At 35.3% G+C, this 25078-nt stretch overlaps 1 protein-coding gene and 2 non-coding genes across 3 annotated transcripts; 1 reads left to right on the top strand and 2 right to left on the bottom strand.

The window, feature by feature from the left end:
• Window positions 1–4695: 4695 nt before the first annotated feature.
• On the bottom strand, window positions 4696–4802 carry LOC112496577 (small nucleolar RNA R71). Its single transcript, XR_003063117.2, has one exon. It is a non-coding gene; the product is annotated as a small nucleolar RNA R71 (small nucleolar RNA).
• Window positions 4803–5958: 1156 nt separating this feature from the next.
• On the top strand, window positions 5959–6798 carry LOC127899360 (uncharacterized). The gene has a single exon (XM_052432718.1). It carries the CDS (start codon window positions 5959–5961, stop codon window positions 6796–6798), a length of 840 nt encoding a protein of 279 aa, XP_052288678.1.
• Window positions 6799–11528: 4730 nt separating this feature from the next.
• On the bottom strand, window positions 11529–11634 carry LOC127899512 (small nucleolar RNA R71). Its single transcript, XR_008051389.1, has one exon. It is a non-coding gene; the product is annotated as a small nucleolar RNA R71 (small nucleolar RNA).
• Between the last annotated feature and the right edge of the window lie 13444 nt (window positions 11635–25078).

The raw sequence follows: 25078 nt of genomic DNA, 5'->3' as shown, positions 1-25078 counted from the left end.
TTAAAAATAACTTGAACGCTCAGGATTGCGCCACGTCATCGATCAACAGTACGTGGTTTGACCACGTGGTTTTAATAGTGATGCGGTATGAACAGTGAGGCGCCTTGAATAGTGACGCGGTTGGGTTATAAATAATTACGTGTATATGCATGGACCGTACGCACGATATTTGGTCCACTGACATGCTGCCACATCACCGATCAACAGTACATAAGAATTTTAGTCCAATAGGATTGTGACACCTCATCGGTCAATGCTACGTCATTGTTCCGTATATGTGAACAGTGACGTGAATAGTAACATGGACAATACCGTACATGTGAACAGTGCCATTTTTCCTTTTATGCTCCTCCTAAGATTTTCGACTGTCCTGAGTTCAAAAGTGATGTCTGTTTTGCTGTCTGATCTCTCGTTCATTGTGAAATAACCATGATGCCCCTAAAATACATAAAATACTTAATTAAAATAAAACACACATAATTAAATCACAAGAGGTTAAATACATAAAAGTAAGAGTGTTAGTAAGACTTGAAATATAAAATGATGATTGTATCCTTTATAAATATGCACTTTCTAACACTCAACATTGTATGGTTTAGCATTCGAGAAGCTCAAGATTTCATTTAACAAATCATTATTTTTCATAAATAAAAGGTTTTACAATTATAAACCAAGCATTTTATGAAATTTACTATTTTTCAAGATGTGAAATAAAATGAAAAAAATTTACAATCTTTGATTTTAATAAGTATTATTTTGAATTTCGGATTTGGACCTATTTGTAAATATTTGAAACATTTTTAGCCATACTCTAATTTCTTAAAGTTTTGGGGTCAAAATATAAACATTGAAAATGGACAGAGAGTTAGCGGGCTTGAGGGCTAGCGGCTAACCACCTGAGGAAAATGTCAAATTTTCAAATTTTGGACTAAATTGAAAAGGTTTTGAGAACTTTGAAATTTATAAGTATTTTGTTAAAGTTTGAAAAAGAGTTCATTGAAAAATATTATTATGTTTTAGGTCATCTCATAATTTTAAAAAGTTTTGGGAATAATAACTATTATTTAGAAATTCTAAATTTGGACATATATACAAAGTTCTATGATGTTTTGGGCCATAATATAATTACATAAAGTTTTAGGTACAATTGCAATTTTATGAACAACATTACTGTCGCAAAATTAAAATTTAACAGTAACTTTACTCACCATTATTCACAATTCTTTTTATGTTCTACTTCTATTTTAGGAATCACACAATTATGTTCAATCGACTACAACAATGCCAAAGTTCAAGATAAAGAGCTGTTAGATTGAAGGACCCTTCACACTTCCATAGTTACAAAGCCGAAGACAAATTTGAGGAATTTGTAGAGCCATAGAAACTTTTGGAGGAAAAGGGCTTTATATTCCCAAAGCAACCAACGAGCGTAATGAGCAGCATCTATAATGCTGTAGCGTGGAGAGGATGGGTAAAATTTTGCTCTCACCCCTAAATCCAATCATCCTGGTTGTTAAAGAATTCTACTCCAACATGCTGCAGCAGGATCAGTGCAATATTTTTGTAAGGCAAATATAAATCCCTTTAGACTCTGGAGTTATTAATGCATTTTATGATTTACCCACTGCTGTAGAGTGTGAATACACACAATTTGTTGAGAACATGATGATGAAGAAATTGGGGAAAGTTTTCAAAACGTTAACTGTCCCGGGTAGTGAGTGGATGAATGAAGAAGGGCAAGTGGTTAGTAGAATAGATTTAAAACCTATTGCCAAAGTTTGGGTAAAGTTTTTGAAATCTCGATTAATGCCAACTACCCACACTACCACAGTTTCGCAAGATATACTCATCCTCCTATATGCAGGATCATTGAGAGGGAAATTAGAGATTATGCTATAAAAAAGCAAAAATTTGTTGCACTACTATTTCCTTCTCTTATCACGGGAATATGTGAAGTCTCGGGAGTGCAATTTGAGGAAAGTGATGGGAGGATAAAGAATGAAGGAGTCATTACTGTGAGGACAGTTGAGAGAATTGCAGGAGAATCTGCAGCTATAACAAGTGTTGAGTGTTAGAAAATGCATATTTATAAAGGAGAAAATCGTCATTTTACATTTCAAGTCTTACTAACAACCCTTACTTTTATGTATTTAAGCTTTTTGTAATTTAATTATGTGTGTTTTACTTTAATTAAGTATTTTATATATTTTAGGGGAATCATGGTCATTTCACAATGAACGAGAGATCAGACGGCAAAGCGGACATCACTTTTGAATTCAGGACGGTCGAAAACCTTAGGAGGAGCATAAAAGGAAAAAATGGCACTGTTCACATGTACGGTACTATTCCCATATACGGTACTGTCTACGTTACTGTTCACGACACTGTTCACATAGACGGATCGATGACGTAGCATTGACCGATGATGTGGCATTGATTGATGAGGTGTCACGATCCTGTTGGACTAAAATTCTTATGTACTTTTGATGGTGACGTGGCAGCTGATAACTCTATGAAATGAGAGTTATCATGACACTTTTAGACTTAAATCAATAATACTTAGAGAGTAAATTATGTGTTTCTATTGCATTTTTGTTACATTTTACATAAATAATTATTTTAGTCAGTCTTAATAAGTTTTGTTCAATTTAAAGTAATTTGTGCTTAAATTGTGTGCATAATTATAGGTTTCCAGAAGCTTATAATTCATGGAAGGAATGCTGATGCAATAGGCCGGCAAAAAGGAGGAAGAACATGGCTATAAAAGAATTGAAACAAATCTAGAATAGTGTAGTTGCTGTAGCAACCATTGCTGTAGCAATCCTGGAACAACGACAGAGAAAATTTCGTGCAGGATAACTGCAGAATTGCAATCTGCAGTTTCCTAATCTGACTTATGCGCGCCCCAGGATTTCGTTTACCCTAATTTTCAACTATAAAAGAAGCACATATCATAAGGAAAAAGGGGAGGGCCATCACCCAATGAGAAAAACACAAAGAAACAAAAGAAAAACAAGATTCAAGAGAGAGATTAAGGGCTGCACAAGAGGAGAATTTGCAGAAATCAATTGGGAGCTCAATCTTTCTTATTCTTTTCTTATTTTCTAGTTTTCTATTTATTTATGGCGATGTGTTTCATGACTGAAACTTTGTTCTTTATTTTTCTTTTACAAACCATGAACTAAATTTATTTGTGGTTGAGTGATAAACAATCTTGATGGTTTATTGACTGAATATATGTGTTGCTGCATGTTTGCTGTAGCAGTTTATTTTGATAGTATTTATGTTTATTCATTATTTCAGTTGATCACCCATTTAATGATACAAGTTAGGAGAGAGCAGCAAAATGACCTATCTTAGTGGAACATATCAGAGCAATACTTGGTTTTAGATTAGGTTTCCTGGATTGAGTTTAATTTATCCCAAAAGGGTCATGCTTAATCTAAAATTAATGATGAACTAGACATACGGATTCACCTTGTAGGGTAAATAGAACCTAAACGTGTAATGTTATATCTTATGTTGGCATAATAATTGATCATTGTTAGGTTGCATATAGATATAAGATATCCAACATGCGACGACTGAGGATACATAAGGACTCTGCCCAGTGCTATAGCAGATACTGCAGCAACCGAGCCAACCATTAGAAAATAGTCAAGACCATTAAGAGAGTTTATTCACTCAACTACTCTATATTCCCATTAGTTTTATCCTTGAGTTTGACGTGATACTTTACTTTGTTGCATTTTATTTATTGCCTTTTTATTTTAATTAGTATATTAGTTTCATTAATTGTTTATTTTATTTTAGCACAAAATCTGCACTGTTAAGATTGCTGTAGCAAATCTGATAACATCAATCCCTATGGAGACGATCCTGAATACTTATCACTTTATTACTTATTGTGTACACTTGCACATTGACACCAATAACATTAGTATTTATACCGCCAATAAGTTTTTAGCGCTGTTGCCGGGGATTGATTGTTCATTGTGATTTGTGAAATTAGTTTTAACGGTGCTAATTTTTTATTTTATTTTAATTTGTTTATTTTGTTGACATAGGTGATCTAGCAACCCTTGCATGCGCAAATATAAATCTGTTGACTTCCAGTTTGATCCAGAAATTGAAAGAACTGCAAGGAGATTGAGAAGAGAGCATCGGGAATTACAAGTTGCTGTAGCAATGGATGATTTGCAAGATTTGAGAAACTTGAACCGTAGAGAGGGGATACAACCAGTCAATGTACATGAAGGTCTAAATGGACAATTTGTTCAAAGGCAACCAGGGAACAACAACATTATTCACAAGGCGAACGATAGAGATAGAGCCATTCGAGACTACGCAGTGTTGATTCCTCAAGCCATACATCCGGGAATAGTTAGACCTGACATTCAAGCTGACAATTTTGAACTCAAACCTGTGATGTTTCAGATGCTTCAAACAGTGGGGCAATTTAATGGTTTGCCATCCGAAGATCCTTATCTACACCTTAAGTTATTTTTGGAAGTAAGTGATGCTTTCAAGATTGCTGGAGCATCGTAGGAAACATTGAGACTCAGACTTTTCCCGTTTTCTTTGAGAGATCGAGCAAGAGCATGGTTGAATTTTCTACCACCAGATTCTATCACTACATGGAGTGACTTGGCTGACAAATTTTTGTTGAAATACTTCCCGCCAACCAAGAATGCAAAGTTGAGGAATGAGATCACATCTTTCCATCAACTTGAAGATGAGAGATTGTGTGACGCATGAGAGAGATTTAAGGAGTTACTCAGAAAATGTCCTCATCATGGTATTCCTTGCTGCATACAGTTGGAAACTTTCTATAATGGTCTCAACCCAAGTACTAAATTAATGGTGGACGCTTCAGCAAATGGGACTTTATTATCTAAGTCTTACAATGAGGTTTATGAAATTTTGGAGAGGATTGCTAACAACAATTATCAGTGGCCATCAACTAGACAAGCTGCAGCAAGAGGAACAGTAGGAGTTCATAACGTAGATACCTTGACAGCATTGTCAGCCCAAGTAACTTCATTAACAAGGATGGTAAAGGCTATGACTACTGCTCCAGTAACTGTTAACCAAATTTCTGATGTGTCGTGCGTTTATTGTGGAGAAGGGCATTTATTCGACAATTGTCCTGGGAATCTAACTTCAATCAATTATGTAGGCAGCTTCAATAGACAGAACCAAGACAATCCATATTCAAACAATTACAATTCTGGATGGAGACATCACCCGAACTTTTCATGGAGTTATCAGAACCAGACTACTGCAGCACCTAGTGGACAGAATAGACCTGCTCAACCACCTGGATTTTATCAGCAAAATCAAGAGCAAAGAAGCATCAACAATGATCAACTTAGCTCCATTGAAGGTTTGATTAAGGATTATATTGTGAAGAATGAAGCGGTTGTCCAAAGTCATGCTGCATATTTGAGAAACTTAGAAAATCAAATTGGACAGCTTGCTACAGCATTGAGCAACAGACCTCATGGTAGTTTACCTAGTAATACATAGGACCCAAGAAGAGAAGGGAAAGAACACTGCAAGGTGATTAACTTGAGATCTGGAAAGGATGTTGATAATTCAGTTGGTGTGCCAAAAAGAATAATTAAGTCCAACAAAGGCCACAAAGACACTCAAGTAGAGAAGGAGTCACGGTCTTCCAATTTTTAGAATGCAAATCAATACAGTTCTGCTACATCATTTGTAAAAAGTTATGATCCAGCACCTGGTGGTGAAGAAGCTACAACACCAACAACAACAGACCCGAGTGGAGTAAAAGAGAAGTAGTTTGCACAACCTGCTGCAGCACAACAGTTTAGACATCCACCACCATTTCCTCAAAGGTTTCAGAAGCAAAAACAAGAGAAGCAGTTCAGCAAAATCTTGGGAGTGCTGAAATAACTACATATCAATATCCCTTTTGTGGAAGCTCTAGGGTAAATGCCAAACCATGCGAAATTTTTGAAGGATATCTTGACAAAGAAAAGAAGACTTGAAGAATTTGAGACAGTTACTCTAACACAAGAGTGCAGCCGAATGCTTCAGAGTAAGATACCGCAGAAGATGAAGGATCCAGGAAGCTTCACAATCCCATGCTCCATAGGCACTAAATACAGTGGTAAAGCACTTTGTGATCTGGGGGCTAGCATTAATCTCATGCCTTTATCAGTGTTTAAGAAATTGGGAGTTGGTGAATATAGACCAACAACAGTGACTCTACAACTTGCTGACCGATCTCATGCCTATCTAGAACGGAAGATTGAAGATGTGTTGGTGAAGGTGGATAAATTTATTTTTCTGGTGGATTTTATTGTGCTAGATTTTAAAGCAGACAAAGAAGTGCCAATCATTTTAGGAAGACCTTTCTTAGCCACGGGAAAGACTTTAATTGATGTTCAAAAAGGAGAATTAACTATGAGGGTAAATGACCAGCAAGTTACATTCAATGTGCTGGATAGCATGAAGAGTCCCGATGAGATTGAAGATTGTAATTTTATCAGTGTTATGGACTTTGTTGTAGTAGAGAAATTACACAGTTGCTGCAGTAAGGAAGAAATCAATGCTGTAACATTTGAAGAACTTGATGATGAAGATCATAGAGCAGTTAACATAGCATGGTCAGGGGAGAAGCAACCCTTAAGAATTGATGAGCAAATCCAGCAAAGGGAACTCACGCCAGACCAACAAGAATTCAAGGTTAATGGGCCGAGAGTGAAGCACTATATGAGAGATGATGTGAACAACCTAAAGACGGATATGTTCTTGAATGATCCAGGTTGAGCAAACAAGAAAGGTCAGGCTGAAAGACCTAAAATCAAGCGCTAATTGGGAGGCAACCCAATAAGGGAAGTTGTTTCAAGTTTTTAAGGCATTGAATTTAGCTTTTAAATTATTTAATTTGTCTTTTTGTTTTTTTTTAAAAAGCGTGCATCTAATTTTTTATGTCATTGTGTTAAATTGCTGCAAGTAAAAAACAAATGTGGGCAAAACAAGCATGAGGGAATTGCTGCAGCATCATTTACAGCATGACATATAACAGAAGATTCTCAAACAATAGAGGCATTTCTTTCTTTTGTAGCAGCAAATGGATTGATCAGATTTTATGATAAAGAGCGTTTGAGAAGTGGATCAAAGAAGAAGTGACCCTTTACAGCCTGTGCTGTAGTAGTGCTTCCAACAACAGGGGAGTACCCCTACCCGCTAGTTTATTTTACTTCTTTCTATAAAAAAAAAAACTTTTCTTTCATTTAGTTTTAATTTTCTGATTCATTCTGCATGTCCTTTTATTTAGTGTATGCATATCCGGTTCATGTGGTTTTGTTTTGTGTGCTTATGATGACACAACACCACTCAAGTTTGGGGGGTTGTGTTTCTGAGTGCATGTGTTTATGCTTGTGTTGTGTGAAGCTCTGTTATCTAATATTTGTGTATGGATTTGAAAACCTAATGAAGATAAATTGAGTGTTATTCAGTATTTATGAGAAAGCCAAGTAGAGATAGTTATAGATGGAGGTTGAACTTCTGTCCCGACACTTAGACTTTGGTTGAGTTTTATGAGAATACTGCAGCAGAGCCAGGAAAACAAAAAAAAAAGAGTAGAAAATATCTCAAGTTTGGGGGAAAATTTTTGTTGGACTGTGCCTGTTATGAAATAAATTCTACTCCAATGGTTTAAGTTGCTGAGTAACCAGGGTTGAGTATGCACCTCATATGCAAACTTGAGTCCAAAGGCAACACAAGCTACGAGCAGTGTTGCAGCAATTATAAAAAAAAAGAGAAAAAAAGAAGAAGAAGAAAAGCAAAAAAAAATGGTGATAAAGAGGTCCGCTACCTAGGATACTGAGTAACTTGGTCTGTTCATGAGCCCCATGTTCAGCCTTGAGTCAAAGGCGTCCAAAGGTATGACCTAGATATAACATCCTGAATACGTTGCTATAGCAACTCTGACATGTACTTTGAATGAGTAATTGGGTGTCGTCATTATAAGTGATAGGCATTCACATGAAAGCTCAATGTTGCATTGAAGGGTTTAACTGAAAAAAAAAATTATTGTTGTAGCACAGTTTGAGTTTATTTGTGAATTCTACTCCCCCATATGTGAATATATTTGTGTTCTATCTCTGAATTATATGTCTGTGTAATGTTGTAGCACCTCTGGAATTTGATCAAAGTGGCACACACACACTCTGAACAGAATGAAGCCTAAGTCTAGAACTAAACTACTATGACTATTTTGCGTGATTAAGAGTGTGATCTGAGGGTGGAAGAATCCTTGCAAATATGATGACAAAGCTAAGTTATTTGTTGAATGATTGTGTGATTGAAGTGTTAGTGTTATTGTCATTATTTGAGGACAAGTAATGGTTTAAGTTTGGGGGTGTGATAACTCTATGAAATGAGAGTTATCATGACACTTTTAGACTTAAATCAATAATACTTAGAGAGTAAATTATGTGTTTTTATTGCATTTTTGTTACATTTTGTATAAATAATCATTTTAGTCAGTCTTAATAAGTTTTGTTCGATTTAAAGTAATTTGTGCTTAAATTGTGTGCATAATTGTAGGTTTACAGAAGCTTATAAATCATGGAAGGAATGCTGATGCAATAGGCCGGCAAAAAGGAGGAAGAACATGGCTATAAAAGAATTGAAACAAATCTGGAACAGTGCAGTTGCTGTAGCCGTTGCTGTAGCAATCCTAGAACAACGACAGAGAAAATTCCGTGCGAGATAACTGCAGAATTGCGATCTGCAGTTTCCTAATCTGACTTATGCGCGCCCTAGGGTTCCGTTTACCCTAATTTTCAACTATAAAAGAGGCACATATCATAAGGAAAGGGGGAGGGCCGTCACCCAAGGAGAAAAACATAAAGAAACAAAAGAAAAACAAGATTCAAGAGAGAGATTAAGGGCTGCACAAGAGGAGAATTTGCAGAAATCAATTGGGAGCTCAATCTTTCTTATTATTCTCTTATTTTCTTGTTTTCTATTTATTTATGGGGATGTGTTTCATGACTGAAACTTTGTTCTTTATTTTTCTTTTGTAAATCATGAACTAAATTTATTTGTGGTTGAGTGATAAACAATCTTGATGATTTATTGACTGAATATATGTGTTGCTGCATGTTTACTGTAGCAGTTTGTTTTGATAGTATTTATGTTTATTCATTATTTCGGTTGATCACCCATTTAATGATACAAGTTAGGAGAGAGCAACAAAAGAGCTTATCTTAGTGGAACATATCAGAGCAATACTTGGTTTTAAATTAGGTTTCCTGGATTGAGTGTAACTTATCCCAAAAGGGTCATGCTTAATCTAAAATTAGTGATGAACTAGACATAGGGATTCACCTTGTAGGGTAAATAGAACCTAAACGTGTAATGCTATATCTTATGTTGGCATAACAATTGATCACTGTTAGGTTGTATATAGATATAAGATATCTAACATGCGACGGCTGAGGATACATAAGGATTCTGCCAAGTGCTATAGCAGATACTGCAGCAACCGAGTCAACCATTAGTTTTATCTTTGAGTTTGACGTGATAATTTACTTTGTTGCATTTTATTTATTGCCTTTTTTTATTTTAATTAGTACATTAGTTTCATTCATTGTTTATTTTATTTTAGCACAAAATCTGCACTATTAAGATTGCTGTAGCAAATCTGATAACATCAATTCCTATGGAGACGATCTTGAATACTCATCACTTTATTACTTGTTGTGTACACTTGCACATTGACACCAATAGCATTAGTATTTATACCACCAACAGCAGCATATCAATGGACCAAAACTCTCGCATACGGTACATGCATTACACAGGATTATTTTCAACCAAACCACGTTACTGTTCAAGCCGGGTCAAACTGTGTTACTGTTCAAACCGCGTACTGTTGATTGATGACGTGGCGCAATCCTGAGCGTCCAAACAGTTTTTAATCCGGTGGCCATGATTTACTCAATGTATCTATAAAAAGGGGCCCTCCCCCTCTAACTTGATAGCTTTGAATCCATTTTTGGACTCCATTTTCTGTAATTCATTCTCCATCATGTATTTTCTACGTACTTTAATAAATTTCCATTTTATCCCTAGTTCAATTATGAGTAGTTAATTTTCTTTCAAGCTTGGGTTGAAGGTAAAGTTTCAACATGTGTCATGGGCTTTATTTGGTAAATTTACTTTCTCTTCCCCTCTAGTTTTTGTGGATGTTCTGACTTCTCGTCGACAAATAATAATAATCTTGTCTAGATACCGCCTTGGTTTCACCGGCTCTCTAGTACAAGGTTGTTATTATTTGGCACGATAAGCCCTTAGCACCATATTGATTAGAGTGTGGTTCGTGAGGTGTGGATTCCTCCCTCATGATTTAATTGGCACTAATAAAGAATATTTAGCCCATTGTGCATGTTAATGCGGATCCAGATACCCAAGTACATCATTTCAATAGATTTCTCTTTAATTTATTCTCGCTATTTTAATTCCAATTTTAGGATATTCCAAATCAACTTTCACCATAAATCCAACCACCCATTTAGAAAAATTAATTCTACACACAATTAAAATCCACCTCCTCGTGGGATCGACACTCGTCACTATTGATCTATTTTACAATAGATTCATGCACTTGCGAGTTCAATAAAATTTACACAAGTTTTTGGCGCCGTTGCCGGGGAAGTAAGTTATTTTAATTCGTAAAATTAATTTTTGTGAATTATTTCTTTTATTTTTTTTCTTGCATCCTTTCCTTATTATTAAAAAAAAAGTGAATTAGCATTTAGAGGTTCGTATTTCTTTTCTTTTTCTCTTCTTTAAAATTTTGTAATTTAATTTTCAAGTTATTTTTTTTCTTCTTCTTTGTAATTTTTGTTTATTTTATTAATTTATTTTTAGTTAATTTATTTCACGTATTTGTTTTAGTGTGTTTTTATAGAAAGGTTGTAACAACGTGATAAGGTTAGTACCATAATTTCTCCTTCTTCTTTATTTTTATTTGTTTTGTTCCCATTTATTTTTGTGTTCCTTGCATGCATGGTCGTAGACTCGTAGGTCATTATTACCTAATCTTGAGCCTATAGACCTTGAATTGGAAAAAACACTGCGTACACACAAACAAGTTAAAAATAAAATGGATTTGCAGCCACAGGAGAGGCCATTTAAGGACTACTTCAGTCCTTTAGCTAATTTGAACACATCATGCATAAGATACCCAAATGTAGCTGTTAGGAGTTTTGAACTAAAACCCAGTGTGCTAAATTGTCTCCCAATATTCTATGGCCTAGAAAATGAGGACCCATATAATCATTTGAATGATTTTCATGCTATTTGTCAAATATTTAAATATGAGAATTTTTCAGATGATGATGTAAAACTTAGAATATTCCCATTTTCTTTAAAGGATAGAGCTCGTTCATGGTTAAATACTTTGCCTGCTAATAGCATTACATCATGGGAACAAATGGTAACAAAATTTTTGAATAAATATTTCCCAGTGCATAAAACCAATGTTATTCACATGGAAATTTCAGAGTTTACCCAGAGAGAAGATGAGCAGTTTTTCGAAACATGGGAGCGATTCAATGGGCTACTCTTGAAGTGTCCACATCATGGGTACGAGAAATGGCACCAATCCCAATACTTTTTGGAGGGATTATTGCCGAATGTAAAAGAATGACTAATGGCAACAAGTGGAGGAGAGCTAATGTCAAAAAGTGCATTAGAGATTTGGGAATTCTTCAAGCGAGAAGCGGATAATTCCCAACAACGGAGTCGATCACTCAGGAATACTAAAAGAATTAAGGGAGTGAATGAGGTCACATTGGCGAGTCAACTTCGGGAATCAAAGAAATCAAGGAGATGGTTGAAGGTCTTTCCCGACAAATAGCATCGTTATCGACTGCTAAATCAACAGAATCACATGACTATGACTCATACTCAGATCAAGCCAATGACATAGGTGTAATGAGAAAACCATCAAATTACAACCCATACTCCAATACATATAACCCTGGATGGAGAGACCACCCCAATTTTTCATCGTCTCAAGGATTCTAACAGAATGGACCAGCAGCTCCAGCTCCACCAATGCAACAAATTCCTCAAGTTCCTCAAGCCTCTCAGCCACCATTTAGACCATACAATTAGAACCAGAACTACTCTCAACCCAGACCATGGGAGGATACATTCCAGAATTTCAAGAATGTTACTCATTCTACGATTGAGTAACAAAACCGCACCATTGATGGACTACGAAATGAGTTGAGAGCAGGCTTCAACTCACAAGCCCAATCAATTTCAAGCCTCGAGAAGATGGTGGGACAACTTGCTTCTTTAGTTTAAACCTTGGCAATGACTGTTGAGAAAGGCAAGTTTCCAAGTCAACCAGTGCCTAATCCTAAAGGAGTGCATGAAGCAAGTACCAATTCACCACAGCATCATGGAGAGGTCAAAGCAATTATGACCTTGCGAAAAGTAAAAGAAGTCGACAACAAAGTGGGGATGCCGGTGACAAAAGAAAATTAAATTGTACCTGTGAATGTTGAGGACTCACCATCGGAAGAGAAAGAAGAAACCAACCCACGAGAATATGTTCCCAAAGCTCCATTTCCTCAGAGGTTAGCTAAAGGAAAGAAGGAAAATCCATAGGTGAGATTCTTGAAATCTTCAAACAGGAGAATTACACCCAACTTCAGTGGTGTTACAACTTGCAGATCGATCCACAAAAATACATCATGGTATTATGGAGGACGTGCTTATCCAGATCGGTCGATGAGGTCAACGCCCTGCTTGACTCAGCACCATCCATGGATACCAATAAATGGAAGTCAAGAGTTGAACAACTAGCACCATCAAAGAAGAAACTCATCCCATCATCAGAATCACCACCAAAACTCGAGCTCAAACCATTACCCAACACTTTGGAATATGTGTTTTTGGGAGAAGAAAGCACTCTGCCGGTAATCATCTCATCATCCCTAAATGACAAATAAAAAGGTAAGTTGTTGGATGTTTTAAAAGAGCACAAATGAGCATTAGGATGGACCATAGTAGACATAAAAGGTATAAACCCAGTAAATTGCATGCATTACATTCACCTTGATGAAAATGCTAAACCTACTAGGGAAATGCAACGTCGGTTAAATCCTAACATGAAAGAAGTTGTTAGAACTGAAGTTCATAAGCTATTAGACGCAGGTATCATTTACCCAATTTCTGATAGTTCATGGGTCAGTCCTGTACAAGTTGTCCCCAAAAAGTCAGGAGTCACAGTAGTTACCAATGCTGATAATGAATTGATACCAACTAGAGTAACTACAAGATGGCGTGTATGCATTGATTATAGAAAGTTGAATTCTGTTACACGTAAAGACCATTTTCCTTTACCATTTATCGATTAAATGCTTGATAGATTAGCAGGCCATGAATTTTATTGCTTTCTAGATGGCTACTCAGGATATAATCAGATTCCCTTAGTACCAAAAGATCAAGAGAAAACTACTTTCACTTGCCCTTTTGGCACTTTTGCATATAGGAGAATGCCATTTGGATTATGTAATGCACCTGCTGCATTTCAATGATGCATGTTGAGCATTTTTTCTGATATGGTTGAACGATTTCTTGAAGTCTTTATGGATGACTTTTCTGTCTTTAGTGACTCGTTTAATCAATGTTTACATCATCTAACACTAGTTCTGCAGAGATGTATCGAGAAGAACTTGGTCTTAAATTGGGAGAAGTGCCATTTTATGATAAAACAAGGTATTGGTCTCGGTCACATCATTTCGAGCAAATGTATTGAGGTTGACAAAGCCAAGGTGGATCTCATTTCCAATCTTCCTCCACCTAAAACAGTTAGAGAAGTAAGATCTTTCCTTGGGCATGCTGGTTTTTATAGACGTTTCATTAAAGATTTTAGCAAAGTTTCTAGACCCTTATGCAATTTACTTGCTAAGGATGTACTGTTTATCTTTGATGATTCATGTCTTGTGGCGTTTGAAAAATTAAAGCAGTTGTTGACATCATCACCCATCATTCAGCCCCCAAACTGGAGCTTACCATTTGAACTCATATGTGATGCATCTGATTATGCAGTAGGAGCAGTATTAGGACAAAGAGTTGATCGAATTCCCCATGTTATTTATTATGCTAGTATGACATTGAATGATGCACAGTTGAACTATTCAACTACTAAAAAAGAAATGCTAGTTGTAGTGTTTGCATTAGAAAAATTTCGATCTTATCTCATTGATTGTAAAATAATTGTGTTCACAGATCATGCTACTCTTAAATATCTTCTCACAAAGAAAGATGCAAAAGCTAGACTAATTCATTGGGTGTTACTTTTGCAGGAGTTCAACTTGGAATTTAAAGATAAGAAAGGCACAGAAAATGTTGTGGCAGACCATCTCTCTCGTCTCTATTTTGACACAATTACAGAGTCATTAACATTGAATGAGTCATTCCCAGATGAACAATTGATGAGTGTGGAAGTATTATCATGGTATATTGACATCATGAATTATCTTGTTACATGTCAACTTCCAGAGCATTGGACCAAGCAAGACAAGGCTAAATATTTTGCGGAAATAAAGAATTTCTTTTGGGATGACCCGTATTTGTTCAAGTATTGTGCATATCAAATTGTTAGACGATGTGTCCCAGAAAATGAAATTCAAAATATCCTTTCATTCTGCCATGAACAAGCTTGTGGAGGCCATTTCAGCACTAAGAAAACAACAACTAAAATTTTACAATGTGGTTTCTATTGGCCAACTATATTTCGCGATGCTTACACATTTTGCTCTTCATGTGATAGGTGTCAACGAATGGGGAGCATTACACGAAGGAACATGATGCCACTAAATCTAATTTTAGTGGTTGAGATTTTTTACGTATGGCGTATCGACTTCATGGGATCCTTTCCCCCTTCTTTTGGCCATCAATACATATTGGTTGTTGTTGACTACGTATCAAAATGGGTAGAAGCAATTCCATGTAGAACCAATGATCACAAGGTGGTGATAAGATTTTTGAAAAACAACATTGTTTCACGCTTTGGATTCCTTCGAGCGATAATCAGTGATGGTAGAGCCCACTTTTGTAACAAAGCATTCAAAGCTCTTTTGACAAAGTATTCCATCACTCACAAAGTGGCGATCCCATATCATCCGCAAACCAGTGGCCAAGTTGAGATCTCCAATCGAGATATAAAACACATATTAGAAAATACGGTGAGGCTAGACAGGAAAGATTGGTCATTATGACTTGATGATGCATTATGGGCATATAGAACGGCTTTCAAGACCCCAATTGGGATGTCATCCTACATGCTAGTGTATGGAAAAGCTTGCCACCTACCTGTGGAACTCGAGCATCGTACATATTGGGCTATTAAGAAATTCAACTTTGACATGCAGCAAGCTAGCTCAGAAAGAAGATTACAACTGGCAAAACTTGAAGAAATTCGCAATGATGCATACGAAAATGCCAAAATTTACAAGCAGCGGATGAAAGTCTTCCATGACAAGCAAATTATGAGAAAATCTTTCACTCCAGGTCAGAAAGTGTTTTTATTCAATTCTCGCTTGCACCTATTCCCAGGTAAGTTACGCTCTCGATGGTCTGGCCCATTTATTGTTTATACTGTTTTTCCACATGGGGCAATTGAAATTAAGGACTCAAAGAATGGTGTCACATTTAAAGTTAATGTTCAACGATTAAAGCTATATCTAAAGTACCAACCACATTGAGAGGACACCGAAATAAATTTGAGTGACCCACCAGATTTGAATTGAGTTTTTCTTTCTTTTCAGTGATTTGATTTTTTTTTCTTTCTTTTTATTATTCTTTTGCTAATTGAAATTATTTTTGCATAAGTGTGTTTGTTTAACCATTAAGTTTTCTCTTATCATTGTTAATCATGAGCACCATACTTAAACTGTTCCTCCTAAACATTCTTAAACCACTTCAACGTGTAAAATCTCATCTCAAAAGGCAAATTCAATTTTGTAAAACACATCGCATTTGGGCTCTACAACCACCAAAGTTAGTAGCCTATGTTGAGAATTTAGAAAGCCAACTCAGAGACATTGAGAGAAGTGTTTACAACATCCAGTTGGAGCTGAAGGTAAATTCAATAAGAGGACGATTTTGATTTTCTTTGTGTGTTTTAATTTGTTTTTTTGTTCGTGTGCTTTAGTTTGTTACCCTGGTGAAGTGGCGGATAACGGTACTCCATGACAATTAAGTCGATTACTTTAGTTTCCCATGATAACTGATATTCTGAGGCGAAGGTATGGACAGAAATGAGATTCTAGCGAAGCTTCACAAGCGATTCCCTTCACTTCCTCAGAATGCCCTCCTTACAATCTATAAAGCTCGATCCGAACGCATGCGATTGCTCATGAGGAATAACATACCTGCTGACAACCGTTGGTTAATCGAGGTGAAAGTACGATTGACAGGTGAGTTACCTCCAAAATTTATTGCATACATGCCTGGTTGCGGTAAAGGAAATTATGCAAGAAATCGACAAGCTCGAAGAATTTCTATTGCTTGTCATAGGTGTGCCAGAATGAGTTGCGATAAAAAATCATGTTCTTTAGGAATGATGTCTGATAATAGGGAAGATAAGATTCAATTCATTAGGGATGACTTGAATAAGGAGTCATTGGATGATATCCTTTTGTCTCTTGAAACGCATCCCAGTGGATATGTGCAAGGAGCGATTCTCCAGTTATGGCAAATATTCCAGAAAGAGCATGCACGATATAGTTTCAGGAATCTGACTATAAACGACCCTGTTTGCCAGTTTATAAGAAAATTGGATGGAAAGCCTATCCTCGACCCATAGAGGGTGTTCAACCCGTTTCTGGACGTAAAACCAGAGGAAGATGTGAGCCACAGTCGCAACTATCTGTAAATATCCTTTTACTTCACTGTTATTTTATTTCACTGTTGTTTTATCATTTGTATTATTGTCTTCAATAATTTTATTTTATCATTTATTTTACTGTTTGCTTTCTGACACTCGAGCCATGTGTTTTACGCGTTATTTGACACTGACATGCTACCTCATACACAGTTGTGACCCACTGTTACCAAGATTCTTAAATATGATTTTTTTTTGTCAAGCACTCACAAATTATTTTTGAGAAGTTTCCCAATGGCAGCTACTCCTAATAGACAATTCAAGAACATTTGTGTACTTTCTGGATTTAACTATGGCAAACATAAAGAGTTTGTTGAGGCAGCCATAGATCTTGGTCGACGCATAGCAGAGAGAAAATTACACTTGGTGTATGGAGGAGGTAACCGAGGGTTATCAAAATTGGTCTCAGAAGCTGCTTTTATTAGAAGAAGTCAAGTGTTAGGCATCATCCCAATAGCCCTAAAACCTTTGGGCAGTTTGTCTGACTCACCGACTGGAGAAGAGTTAGTTGTCTCAGGTATACAAGAAAGAATAACCGAAATGCTTAATCATGCTGATGCTTTTATTTTCCTACCAGGAGATCTTGCAACTCTAGAGGCACTTATCACATTAGCATCTTGGACCCATCTGTACATTCACCAGAAACTCATCGTTTTGTTAAATGTCAATAACTTTTATGATGGCTTCATCGCATTTCATAACCATGCAATAAAAAACTATTTCATTCCTTCCACAGCGAAAAAGCTTTTTATTTGTGCTCACACTACTAATGAGCTACTTGATTTGTTACAAGCTTATAGATTGGAGCCAGATCCCTGGACCTTTGTGTTAGAGCATCCAAATAATGATGGTAACAATAGCGGTAGTAAGAAGTACAAATTAGATTTAACTCTCCGCTTGTAAATATTTTCATCTGTGTTGCACCACCCAGGTGATGTCTTCTAAACTCTACTTCTTTCCTTTCAAATATTGACGACAATGTTTCGTTCTGGTTGGGGGAAGGGAATAGTCGACAATTGTGGAATCTTGGTTAAGTTTTTACTAATTTTTTGTTGTAGAAAGTAACTGTTGCTAACTTTTTGTGTTGAAGATGGCTGAATATGGAGTGTAGTGACTCTAGAAACGCATCTTCATCGTTTAAAAAAAATTCAGACATTTTCTTTTTCTTTATTATGTTTTGATGTTCATTTTTTCTTCTTCTTTTTAATTTCTCCTTTATAAATATACATTTTCAATTTTTTTGAGTTGAAGATGGCTGAATATGGAGTGTAGTGCCTCTAGAAACGCATCTTTTTAAGTTAAAAAAAATTGTGTGATTTGTTTTAACATTAGATGACATGATGAATTTCAAATTTTAGTATTTGTATTATTTTTTGTCTTAAGTGATGTTACGCTATGTTTGCTACTCTACATGTTGATGTCAGAGACAAATATGAGTTGCTTGAAGGAATGAACATGTCATAATAAGTACCAAGTGAGTTTTTAAGCCTATTATTTTTCTTGGAGAGTAACCCTTTTGCCCATTCTTTATACAGCTTAGCAGTTTATTATTTTATACACGATCTCTAGATTTTTTTTTAGTTAACCCTTAAAAAAATTGTAAAAAAAAAAATATGTGTTGCTACATTTGGAGGCCCATCTAACTAGTAGATATAGAAGATTATTTAGAGCCCTAAAAGACGATGGAAATGCCATCTTTGATCCGTTTGAGCCTTTCTAGCCATCCCTTTTATGAAATATCCATAGTTAACCCTTTTGAGCCTTAAAAAAAAAAACATTTTCTTTGTCAAACTTATCATCTTGACCCACTCTGATTTGGAGTATTACCCAATATCTTACACGTTCCATCACCTATTTATGTTTGAGAAAAATGTAAATAATTATTTTGTTCAATTAAGTTGTGCCAACCAAAAAAAAAAATTTGTTGTTTCAAAAAAAAAAGAAAAAAAAATAACAATAATAGGTGAAATCCACCTTGCAACTTCCAAAAAAAAAATTATAAATAAATAAAAATCTCTGCATTTTTTCTAAAACATACACTTTGTTTTCCTTATTTCCCATCTTTCGTTAGCCATGTCCCTAGTCTACGTTACGTCCTAATAAAAGTCCTTCTTGATTTTAGGGAACTATAGTCTGAAGTAGAAGCTAGTTATATAGGCTAAAAAAAATGTAGTGGTGCATAAAAAAAGAATAAATAATTAAATAAATTAGGTTGACTAGCATTTTTATTTGACTTGAGATCGTATTAATTCTAAGCTGAGGGCATATTTCTTTCATCTTGGTGAGAGCATGTGATATCACTTCTTTATTATTTTCTCTCAATTACCATTCATTGGAGCGACTATTTTTATTGGGTTTAATTTCTTTGTGAGAGTGTCACTATTTCTAGTGAGATTTTGGGGTTTAACATGTCATTCTTGAAAGTAGCTATGACAAAGTCTACTGGGCTGATTCATGTGGATGGTTGATGTGGGTGTGATGTTTCTTTAGATTAGAGATAATGCTTATACTTTTATTTGATTGCTATCATTAGTCTGATTGAATAAACAAGATTGTTTAATATATATATATATGTATATATATATTGTGTTTGAATTTTGTTTTCGCTTTATTTGCTAGGGACTAGCAATAAGCTGGTTGCGGGGTGTGTTGAGTGTTAGAAAATGCATATTTATAAAGGAGAAAATCATCATTTTACATTTCAAGTCTTACTAGCAACCCTTACTTTTATGTATTTAAAATTCTTGTAATTTAATTATGTGTGTTTTATTTTAATTAAATATTTTATATATTTTAGGGGCATCATGGTTATTTCACAATGGACATCACTTTTGAACTCAGGACGGTCGAAAACATTAGGAGGAGCATAAAAGGAAAAAATGGCACTGTTCACATGTACGGTACTATTCACATATACGGTACTGTCTACGTTACTATTCACGACACTGTTCACATAGATGGATCAATGATGTGGCATTGACCGATGATGCGGCATTGACTGATGAGGTGTCACGATCCTGTTGGACTAAAATTCTTATGTACTGTTGATGGTGACGTGACAGCATATCAATGGACCAAAAATCTCACGTACGGTACATGCATTACACAGGATTATTTTCAACCAAACCGCGTTACTGTTCAAGCCGGGTCAAACTGTGTTACTATTCAAACCGCGTGGTCAAACCGCATACTGTTGACTGATGATGTGGTGCAATCCTGAGCGTCCAAACTGTTTTTAATCTGATGGCCGTGATTTACTCAATGTCTCTATAAAAGGGGGCCTCCCCCCCTAATTTGATAGCTCTGAATCCATTTTTGGACTCCATTTTCTGTAATTCATTCTCTATCTTATATTTTCTACGTATTTTAATAAATTCTCATTTTACCCCTAGTTCAATTATGAGTAACTAATTTTCTTTCAAGCTTGGGTTGAAGGTGAAGTTTCAACATGTGTCATGGGCTTTATTTGGTAAATTTACTTTCTCTTCCCCTCTAGTTTTTGTGGATGTTTTGACTTCTCGTCGACAAATAATAATAATCTTGTCTAGATACCGCCTTGGTTTCACCGGCTCTCTAGTACAAGGTTATTATTATTTGGCACGATAAACCCTTAGCACCATATTGATTAGAGTGTGGTTCATGAGGTGTGGATTCCCCCCTCATGATTTAATTGGCACTAATAAGGAATATTTAGCTCATGGTGCATGTTAATGCGAATCCAGATACCCAAGTACGTCATTTCAATAGATTTCTCTTCAATTTATTCTCGCCATTTTAATTCCAATTTTAGGATATTCCAAATCAACTTTCACTACAAATCCAACCACCCATTTAGAAAAATTAATTCTACACACAATTAAAATCCACCTCCTCGTGGGATCAACACTCGTCACCATTGATCTTTTCTACAATAGATTCGTGCACTTGCGAGTTCAATAAAATTTACACAACAGCAAGCCCAAAACGTCCTGCTACAACAAGGACAAATCTATTGAAGCATATTCTCGATCCAAGTATGTCATTTCAATAGATTTCTCTTCAATTTATTCTCGCCATTTTAATTCCAATTTTAGGATATTCCAAATCAACTTTCACCACAAATCCAACCACCCATTTAAAAAAATTAATTCTACACACAATTAAAATCCACCTCCTCGTGTGATCGACACTCGTCACCATTGATCTATTCTACAATAGATTCGTGCACTTGCGAGTTCAATAAAATTTGCACAACAGCAAGCCCAAAACGTCCTGCTACAACAAGGACAAAGCAAGCAACAGGGATCGAGAATATGCTTCAAGCTCTTAGTGAAGCAGTGCAAGCATGTGTCTAAGCCTAGATGGAAGAAAATAAGATATTTTGGACCTACTTATAGCATCTTGAAGCACAAAAGCGCCAATTTGTCTTGTACATGAAGAGTAAAGATATAGACTTTCCAAACTTATTGCTGCAGCAATTTAATTTTGGAGAGGCTGAGGAAACTACTACAGCCGAAGAGAGTGGAGATGGAGATGCTGAAAGAGAGTCTGAGGAAGAATAACAACAAGAACATTAGAAAAAAGAAGAGTCTGAAGATGAAGAACATGAAGCAGAGAAAGAAGAGGAGGAGAAAGAGGAAGAGCCGATAGGAAAAGAGGAAAGGGAGTAAGAACCTCCAAATATGACTCCCCTACGCAAAGGAAAAGAGAAAATTTTGGGGTAAAGAGGAGTCAGAATCAGAGTAGGAGGAGGATGTGGATGCAGCTGTAGAGTAAGCTATTAGTAGAGTTGCTAAAACAGAGGAAGCAAGAAGCAGCTTAAGAGACCTCATTGCCTGTATCACTGCTGAGGAGCCGGCTGCAGTAAAACCTACTGAAGCTGCTACACAACAAGCCCCAACAAAATTAGGGGTTGTGTTATACCACCATAAGAGCTAGAACACAAGAGAACAAAGCAAACTCAGACAAAAGCTATTGAACCTATTGGAAACCCACCAATCAGTCTAACTCGGAGCCAGAAAAAGAAACAACCAACTGTCATATCTCTAGGTTCACTTAAGGAACGCTTGCGAAGTGCAACTATATAGAAGTGAACCTTTTTCAACCCCGACTACAGCAAAACATCCAACAATAGGGGAGTATCCCCTGCCAACCCAATTTAATTTTTCAACTTCTGAAACTTTTATTTTCTTTTCTTCTAGTTATTTAGTTCAGATTGTTTATTTTGCATTTCTTATTGTTAGTGAATGCATATTTGTCTTGGTTTTATTTTGTGTGCCTGTGAGGACACAACACCTCTCAAGGTTGGGGGTTGTGCTATAGTGGAATGTGTTTGTGAGTGCATGTGTTTGTGTTGTGTGTTATCTGTAGCTCTGTTATCTAGTATTTGTGTATGGATTGGAAAACCTAGTGAAGATAAATTGAGTGTCATCCAGTAATTGTAACTGTAGTTTTGGTTGAAATTTATGAGTATGCTGCAGCAGAGCCAAGAAGACAAAAAAGGTTAAAAAATATCTCAAGTTTGGGGGGGAATTTTTTTTTTAGATTTATCATAAATTGTGCTTGTTATGAAATAAATTATACTCCAATGGCTCAAGTTACTGAGTAACCAAGGTTAAGTATGTACCTCATATGCAAACTTGAGTAGAAAAGTAACAAGAGCTATGAGCATTGCTGTAGCAACTGAAAAATTAAAAAAAAAAGAAAAGAGAGAGAAAAATGTCCTTTGTCTAGGATATTGAGTAGACAAGTCTGTTTATAAGCCTCGTATTCAGCCTTGAGTTAAAGGCGTCTATAGATAAGACTATGTTATAACATTTTACATGTTATTGCTGTAGAAACTTTGATATGTTCATTAGTGAGTAATTGGGTGTCATCATTATGGTAGTGTCGTTAAGGTGCACCAAATTTAAAACCTTACCACTAATATAAATAATTAGTACAGAGCGAGTAAGGATCGATCTCACAGAGACTATGCTAGTTATATTTATTATTAACTCCAAAGCAAGATTTAAAATAAAATAATAGTAATAATAATAATAGTAGTAATAGTAATAATAATATAAATTAATCTAACTAAAGAAAATGCCAATTAAAAATAAAAGGGGGATTTATGAATTTTTAACTAAATAGTAAGAAATAAAGAAATTAAAATTACGAACAAGAATTTAATAAAAACTCTAATTAAAGGAGAAAGAAATAATAATGATGAAAACTTTGGTTAAAGGATCATTCGCCACCACCAAACATGCACATAATATATTAATTCTATCATCAATTTATATTGAAACTATCAACCGTAGACAACAATAAGCTCTGTTAGTCTCAATCTTTCCTTAGTGTGTCGTTAGGCAAAACAAGTTCTTCACCTAATCTCTAACCATTAAATAATTTAAAACAAGCTCTTTAAATTTAAGATAATGGAAGCATTAAACAAAGAAAGATATTAGGTTGATCTAGGCAATAAACACACAAGCTCGGATTATTTAACCTAGGTTATGTTCTTCAATTGAAATCACTGATTCCAACCTGCTACTAATGATTAAAATATCAAGACAATTACGGATCAAGAATTTTAATCTAGCAATAAAATTTATTCAAGTCCTATCTAATTGGCCACTCAAACAAAACAAGAATAAACCATGAACATTAATTATAGAAGAACATAAACAATCTCAATTAAATAAATTGAATGATAGAATTTAAATTTAATTGCATAGCATGTTTAGGGTTTTGAATTCACCCTCAACCAAATAAAAATTTAGCCTAACATAATTAAATTGGGAATAAAAAAATTGATAAAACCAGTCATGGAGATTAATTCAAGTGGCTGCCTTTTTCTTCAATTGAATTCCGGCTGCTGATTTTTTTCTTCTCGCGGCTGCAATGTCAAATTCTCTTCCTCGAATTGCGTCTGCACTCCTTTTTGCTGCCTTCTCTCCTCTCCTCTTGGCTGCCCGAATTCTTCCTATTTATAATGCTTTGGCTTTGTTTAAATCCTTGCCTGGAGAGAATTAAATTCCAAGCTCAAAACCGCCACCTCATGCGTCAATTAATAAGCCAATAATGATTTCCTAAAGCCAAAAGGCTTTATTCTCTTTCCTTTCACATGGCCACTTTTGGTTTGCAATCTTTGTTTTCCAATTTTGCTTTCAAGTGATGGCTTGGCTTGTTCTTGGCTTGTTAATTGGCTTCCATTTTCTAATTTTAGCTCCATGTGCAACATTAATTTTTGCTTTGGCCCATACAAGCTTTAATTAAATTTATTTTCTAATTCTTTCCAATTCTTGGTCTCTTGTGTACTTTTGTCTCTCAATCTTCAATCAAATTTCTTTCCTGAATGCTCCGATTTGATTTCTCTTTAATTCCAGAATATACCTAAAATAACAAAATAAATAAAACTAAGATAAAAATTAACACAATAAAATATAATTTACTAAATTAAAAATTAACTAAAATAACTAAAATATTTAAGACCAAAACAAGAAAAAGATAGAGAAATTAATAGCAAAATATATGGAAAATATACACTTATCACATTAAAAGTGATAGACATTCACATGAAAAATCAATGACACATTGAAGAGAATTTAACTAATAAAGAAAAAAAAAGAATATTTTGCTATAGCACAGTTTGAACTTATTTGTGACTTCTGCTTCCCCATATATGAATGTACTTATGTTTTACCTCTGAGTTATATATAATATATGTGTGATGCTGCAGCACCTATAGAACTTGATCAAAGTAAACACACACATACTTTGGACATTGTAAGGCCTAAGTCTAGGACTAAACTTCTGTGGCAATTTTGTATGGTTAAGAATGTGATCTGAGAGTTGAAGAATTCTAACAAGCTTGATAATAGAGCTGAGTTGTTGTTGCATGATTGTGTGATTGAAGTGTTAGTGTTGTTGTCATTACTTGAGCACAAGTATTGGTTTAAGTTTGAGGGTGTGATAACTCTATAAAATGAGAGTTATTATGACATTTTTAAACTTAAATCAGTAATACTTAGATAGTAAATGATGTGCTTTTATTGCATTTTAGTTACAATTTTCTTGAGCATCCATTTTAGTTTAGTTTTAATAAATTGAATTGTTTTAGAATAATTTGTGCTTAGATTATATGCACAATTGTAGATGACCGAA

Source organism: Citrus sinensis, chromosome 8, assembly GCF_022201045.2.
Source record: "Citrus sinensis cultivar Valencia sweet orange chromosome 8, DVS_A1.0, whole genome shotgun sequence".
In the NCBI taxonomy this organism is placed as follows: domain Eukaryota; kingdom Viridiplantae; phylum Streptophyta; class Magnoliopsida; order Sapindales; family Rutaceae; genus Citrus; species Citrus sinensis.
Note: the sequence above shows the minus strand (reverse complement) of the source record. Positions and strands in the feature narration are given on the sequence as shown.